Source organism: Pollicipes pollicipes, unplaced genomic scaffold (genome assembly GCF_011947565.3).
Source record: "Pollicipes pollicipes isolate AB1234 unplaced genomic scaffold, Ppol_2.1 Scaffold_4740;HRSCAF=5597_pilon_pilon_pilon, whole genome shotgun sequence".
In the NCBI taxonomy this organism is placed as follows: domain Eukaryota; kingdom Metazoa; phylum Arthropoda; class Thecostraca; order Pollicipedomorpha; family Pollicipedidae; genus Pollicipes; species Pollicipes pollicipes.
In genome coordinates this window covers 2,401,442-2,407,632 of record NW_023596545.1, presented here as the reverse complement: position 1 = coordinate 2,407,632, position 6,191 = coordinate 2,401,442, and the positions used below count along the sequence as shown (strand labels likewise).

The window sequence follows — 6,191 nt, the reverse complement described above, 5'->3', positions numbered from 1 at the left end:
GTTTCTTCCCAAGAGTAACACCTGGCCCCTCGCGCCGTCACCTGCGCACAGCCGTCTGCCCGGCTGCAGCGCGACCGGCCCCAGACAGCGCGACCGGCCCCAGACAGCGCGACCGGCCTCAGGCAGCGCAACCGGCCCCAGGCAGCGCCACCGGTCCCAGACAGCGCCACCGGCCTCAGACAGCGCGACCGGCCCCAGACAGCGCGACCGGCCCCAGATAGCGCGACCGGCCCTCGGGCCACGCACCGTCCACGTCCAGGCCAGAGCGGTCGGACAGCAAACGGTCATGATAATATGCAGCATGTGCAACGATGAAAAATGGCGGCTCTGCGAACCACCCAGAAGCATGTGCAACGATGAAAAATGGCGGCTCTGCGAACCACCCAGAAGCGTCATCATGACACATTAGCGTGCAACTTGCATCGGGCCTAAACAACACCGACAAACTTTGGTAGCTGTTTGGGACTGATTCGTGCGCGAAATCAGTGAAAAGGCATGCACACTTCCAGGGAGCTTCCCTGTAGCTCATTTGATGAAGCGTCAACACGTGTGACGGTGTGCTTGAGGCATGTGAACTTGTGGACATGCGACATTGCGAAGCGCGCTTCAATCAAGTGGCAGAAGCTGTCCGGTTAATTCCTATGGCTCAAATGGTTTGGTGAAGTCGGGGAAATAACAGCGAGCTACGCCTTGCAATAACATTAAAATGGCCTGCTTGCTTTACATACAAACGCTGAAACCTATGCGGTTGAAACTTCATTAAGAATTACGAACGTCAACAGAAAGTGAATTGTCAAAAGCAAAACAAATCCCTGCAATGCTCATTATTGTTATTTCGCACAAAGTAAGCGTGGAATGTTGGCAAACAGTCCAAAATGTCCAAAGATTTCAATCACGTTTCGACAGCGGTCAACAAATTGATTTCGAAACATTGCTCGTGATCGCTGCCAAGTAACACCGTGAGGCGGAGCAGGACATCTTCGCCCGACGAAATTCCAGCGCTGCAGCTAGGACGGCCACCTGAGCCAACTAGGGCTGCGGCGTAGCCGTCTGAGTCAGCTAGGGCTGCGGCGCGGCCACCTGGGTCAGCTAGGGCTGCGGCGCGGCCGCTTGGGTCAGCTAGGGCTGCGGCGCGGCCGCCTGCGTCGAGCCGTCCGCATACTCCACGCCCTCTTCCGGCTCGCCGTCGGTCGGTTCAGCGTCGCCGGGCTCGGACGCGTCGCCGGCCGAGTCGGCGCCCGTCTCCTTCCGGTGGCGAATCCTGTAGGCGGTCAGCGCGATGGTGGCGGCGAGCACGGCCAGGATGACGGCGGCCACGGCGCCGCCGGTGGCCGCCGGGCTGGCGCCTGACACCTGCTCCCTCGCCGCCTGGGCCTGCCCGTCCAGCACCGACTGCTCATGGGAGCGGAGGGAGGCGAGCGTCGGCTTCGGCGGCGGCGGGGACGGCAGCGGGTCGGGCGGGGCGGGGGTGGCGTCGGCGGAGCTTGGAGTCGCCTCCGAGGAGGTGACGGTGCTGCTCGTGGCGGTGGAGGTCTCGGCGGTGGACGGTGCGGTGGCGGGAGCGCGCCGGGTCGTGTCCACCGTCAGTTCGCTGGCCGGGTCCAGCTCGGCGGTGACGGCCAGGCGGACGCCGCCGGCGGCGCGGGCCGGGTCGGCCGGGGTGTCGCCCGACAACGGCGGGCTCGGCAGCCCCAACACCAGCACCAGCAGCGTCTCAGGACGCTGCGTAGGTCAGGGTGACGGGCGTGTGCAGCAGGCGCTCGGCGCAGATGAGCATCGGACGCGCCGTCCCCGGCCCGGAGAAGTACACGCGAGCGTGCTCGCAGGTCGGAAGGACTCGGAGTGCTTCGAGCAGGGCTCGCAGCGGCGTCATGTCGATGCGAATCACGAAGCGCTTTCGCGCCTTGCCAGACAGTACGATTGTGTAGTTATACGGCTGGTTGTTTTGAGGATGACAGCCTGTGGCGTTAAGGGTGATGTTCATTGGACGCTTCACGGTCTGAATGCAGGGGTCAGTGGGGAGCAAGGTTTTGTGCTGACAGAGCTGACCCACATAACCAGGTGCACAGACGCATCGACAGAGTCTATCCCTGAAGCCGAAGTTCTCGCACGGCCGCATATGGCGGCACCGCTTCGGGCGACACCCATACAAGTGACGTAATTTGAACTGGTCGAAGTGCGACAGCTCTGGCTTGTGGCTGGCCAGCAGCTTCCTCACGTCCTGTGGGCGCCTGGGTACGAGCGGGAGCTCGAAGTCCATCTGCTGGGCGTTGGGGCGGAGCGCGTAGTCGTGCAGCATCACCGAGTCGTAGTCGAACGGAAAAGACGAGCCGTTCTGCCGGAACACGGCGCAATCGTCTTGTGGTATGCGGTACTCGAGCAGGTCGTCATGTCTGGCCAGCGTGCGCAGGCGCGGGTGCAGCGCGACGAACCGGACCGCATCGCCCCGGTCGTGTTCGTGCATCAGGCCCAGCGCGTGCATCATCATACGCAGCCGCTCCCGATAGCCGCAAGACGAGTGGCGGCCGTCCACCAGCGCCTGCACGCGGTCCTGCGCCCAGCCGGACACGTAGTGGCAGGAGTCGCCGTCGTCCAGCAACACGCAGAGGAAGCCGCTGGACCGGCCGAAGGCGCACTGCTCAGGGACGGCCGGGTACCGCAGCGAGGGCTGCCGGTCCTTCCAGCTGATGTTGGCCAGCAGGGTGAAGTCGCGCTCGTCCTTCTCGTCCAGGGTGATGCAGATGTTGTCCAGGCGGTCCAGCGTTCGGGGAATGAGGGTGTGGAAGAACTGGCGGTCGGACGGACGCATGCGGTCGCCGTCAATCGTCTTTGCCACCCACCTGATGTGTCTTGACTTCCAGACGTCGTCCCAGAACACCCCGCCGATTTTGACATCGGATGTCGTCCGTTTTGATCGCAATGGATGGCCTGATTTTCTTCTGGTTCGATTCAATGTATTTTCCGACTCTGTCTCCAGCTTGTTTTTGCATCGGGCAGCTCCATTGGACTGACTTGATGAACATAGCGGCAGCGCACTGTGATTATCAAAACGCTGTAGGGGGTGTACTGAGCCTGTTGAAGCATTTATCGTTGCATGGTCCTTTTTATGGTGGCTGGCAACGAAACTTTGCTCGAAGAGTAAAAGCAATATTTGAAAGACCCAGTATGAAACTAAAAGTTGCATTATTCACCAAATTGTCGTAACACTGGCATGCTGTTCGTATTACTCAAGATACATCACTATTAATTTAGCTTTTTTATCACAAGAACTCCGCTGAATGAACACTTTGTCCAGCCCGAAGCCGTGCAAAATGATCTGCCCGCATCATTAATCATTTTTGCCTTACCGTTCCATCGAGCGTGATGTTCCATTTTGGACACCTCCACCACGCAGCCCAATCGCTCTCATCTAGTATAGTCCAGATACAGCATGAGTGTTCTCTAATGAAGAACATATATGTGGTGGCTAAGATTAGGAACATATAAACAAGTACGCACACATCTGTGATTTATTGATCTCACCACACCGCCATTGCAAGCATTTTTATGGCCTCTGTCAGATTTCACTCGATTTTTGGCAAGGAATATCAAATGTGCACATCTTTTTGTCAGAGCTTGTACCGCAGCTGTCAGAACGCTCCTTGACAAATTATAGTAATTGCCCTGGCAGTACATACTTTTCAACTAACGCAGGATGAGGATGTACTTAGTATAAGTTGGATTTTCACGCCATGAAAAAGGTCCGTAGTAGCTTCAATATCCTTAAGAAAATGATAATTTCCGTATATGATCTGCCGGTTTTCGCTGGTTCACACCCATCATCCTCTCTTACGCTCTCCCTCTTCCTTCCCTCTCTCTCTCTCTCTCTCTCTCTCTCTCTCTCTCTCTCTCTCTCTCTCTCTCTCTCTCTCTCTCTCTCTCTCTCTCTCTCTCTCTCTCTCTCTCTCTCTCTCTCTCTCCCTTTCTCTCTCTCTCTTCCTCTCGCCTTGGTTTGGGTTCAGGCTTCAGGTTTGGGTTCTTTGGATAACATCGCTGTGCTTGTGTCTTCCCAAAATCATAATCGAACATTATGATTGGTGTGTCAAAAAACTAACAGCTTTTTGAAGGCATATTTTCTGTTACGTTATCTGAAGCGGCTGTTATTTTGTCGCTCTTGGAAACCATGTTTTGCTGACGGTAAGACTTTGCACTTCCAGCCTCACCATCCTATCACCTTTAATAGTTTAAGGATCTACAATTTTTCTTGTAGTGGGAGGCAGCTTTGCAGACAGCTTTCATCATTTTGGACTTCAAGCAATGGCTATACGTGCACTCCTATGCGTAGAAATAGCATCAAAGTGTCGCAAAAATTGTGGAGGAGCATGATATGTTCGTCAAGGTCACTAATTATGTGTTTCCTTCTTCCTGAATCTGCACGCGAAGGGACCACGGCGTGATTCTCCGTTTGAAACCACAACTCATTTGAATCGACGAACACAAGTCGTAAAACGTCATATATATGTATTTCAAAATACCACCATCAATGCGCACGTAAACAAGTCGAAATGTGACTAGCCATTGGGGCATGAGCAAGTTTCCACAGTATTGGCACTTGATTCACCTATCGTATGGTTTTCAGGTATATATACACATGCATGAGAACAGCCTCAAGTTCCTGAACCGTCATCACGCCTCGAACATCCTACATCTACAAAAAATCTAGGCGAGGGCGACTAACATGGACGTACAAAAACATTCACAGAGCGAGAAGACGAATCTTGAACGTATTTACACATGTGGACTAGAATGAGCACTCGTGGAGCTTCGTTGCGTTAGTTTGATTCACTGCCGCTAGATGGCACGAGCCGCGCCGGCTCACTGGCCGGCGCCCGGACAGCCGTTTTCTTCGTGTTTGGAGAGCAGCGACATGCGGCTGAAGGTCTTGTTGCAGGAGGCGCACTTGTACTTCTTGATTTCGGTGTGCGTCTGCTTGTGCGCGCGCAGGTTCGACTTGTCGGCGAACGAGCGATGGCAGAGGTCGCACTGGAACGGCTTCTCGCCCGTGTGCGTGCGAATGTGACCCTGCAGCAGCCACGGCCGCGAGAACGCCTTGCCGCAGAACTGGCACTTGTTGGGCAGCGTGTGCGTGCGCACGTGCATCTTGAGCGCGCCCTGCGAGGTGTACACCTTGTCGCACACATCGCACGGGTAGCGGCGCTGCTCGCAGTGGAACTGCTGGTGCTTGGCCAGACCGGCGCCAGTGGTGTACACCTTGCGGCAGGTGGAACACTGGTGCTTGCCGGCCGGCCGCGGCGCCGTCAGCGTCAGCGTCTGCGGCGGCTGGTTGAGCATCGAGCGCAGGATGTCGGTGCCGGCCGGTGAGACCAGCGCAGCGCCGTGCGCCGGCGACGGCAGGCCCTGCTCCGGCTGCACGGGCGGCGACAGGTGCGGCGGCAACTCGCGCTCGAATGGCTGCGCGGCGTACAGCGGCGCCGACGCCGGCGGCAGCGGCAGCGGCGACGGCGGCGACAGCGCGTACGGCCGGTACAGGTTGGGCGGCAGCCGCGGCCGCTCGCCGCCCGGCAGCGGGTAGTACAGGCTGAACGGGATGTAGGGCGGCAGCGGCGCAGGCGCCGGCGCCGGAGCCGGCGGCAGGCATGCCGGCCGCACGCTCAGGTTCTCCGGCTCCAGCTTCGGGCTGGACAGCGGCCGGTCCGGCTTCAGGCGCGGCAGCACGTCGTCTGGAACAGAGGCGAGGGCATGGTCACAGCACCGCTCGCGATCGAAGACAGACTGAGACGCGCGCGCCGCCTGGTCATCTCGGCGGACAGACAGCATACGACGGAACGGACAGTGGGCGGTGCGGGTCCTCACAGTCCCCTACTCGATGCAGCATTCGCAAAGGACAAAAATCGAGAAAATGCAAAGGCTGAAGCGGATGGCGCCCTGTTAAAGCCGAAGGGAGCTCACCATTTGCCGACGTGTTGTAGTCCACCAGCGCCAGCGGCCTCTTCTTCAAGGGTTTGTGAGATGGATTATCCATCGATACCATTATACTTCTCCACTTCTTCAAATATCTCCAGTCTCTTCTCGGAGCTCTCCCGTTATCGCAGCGCACCCTCGCCCCTCGACGTTCGCGGTCCCACTGAGCGCGGCGACACGCCACAAGGCCAGAAATACTCTTCACAAGAGCAGGTGCTCGTCGGCCCGGT

General features: G+C 57.6%; 1 protein-coding gene across 1 annotated transcript; it reads right to left on the bottom strand.

Annotated features, from left to right (window-relative positions):
* Positions 1-4,483: 4,483 nt before the first annotated feature.
* Positions 4,484-5,490, bottom strand: LOC119098750 (zinc finger protein SNAI2). Its single transcript, XM_037221776.1, has one exon. It carries the CDS (start codon positions 5,329-5,331, stop codon positions 4,855-4,857), a length of 477 nt encoding a protein of 158 aa, XP_037077671.1. The 5' UTR covers positions 5,332-5,490; the 3' UTR covers positions 4,484-4,854.
* Positions 5,491-6,191: the final 701 nt, after the last annotated feature.

Coding starts and splice junctions, on each gene's coding strand:
- LOC119098750 (XM_037221776.1), bottom strand. CDS start 5,331: ATGCTCAACCAGCCGCCGCAGACGCTGACGCTGACGGCGCCGCGGCCG.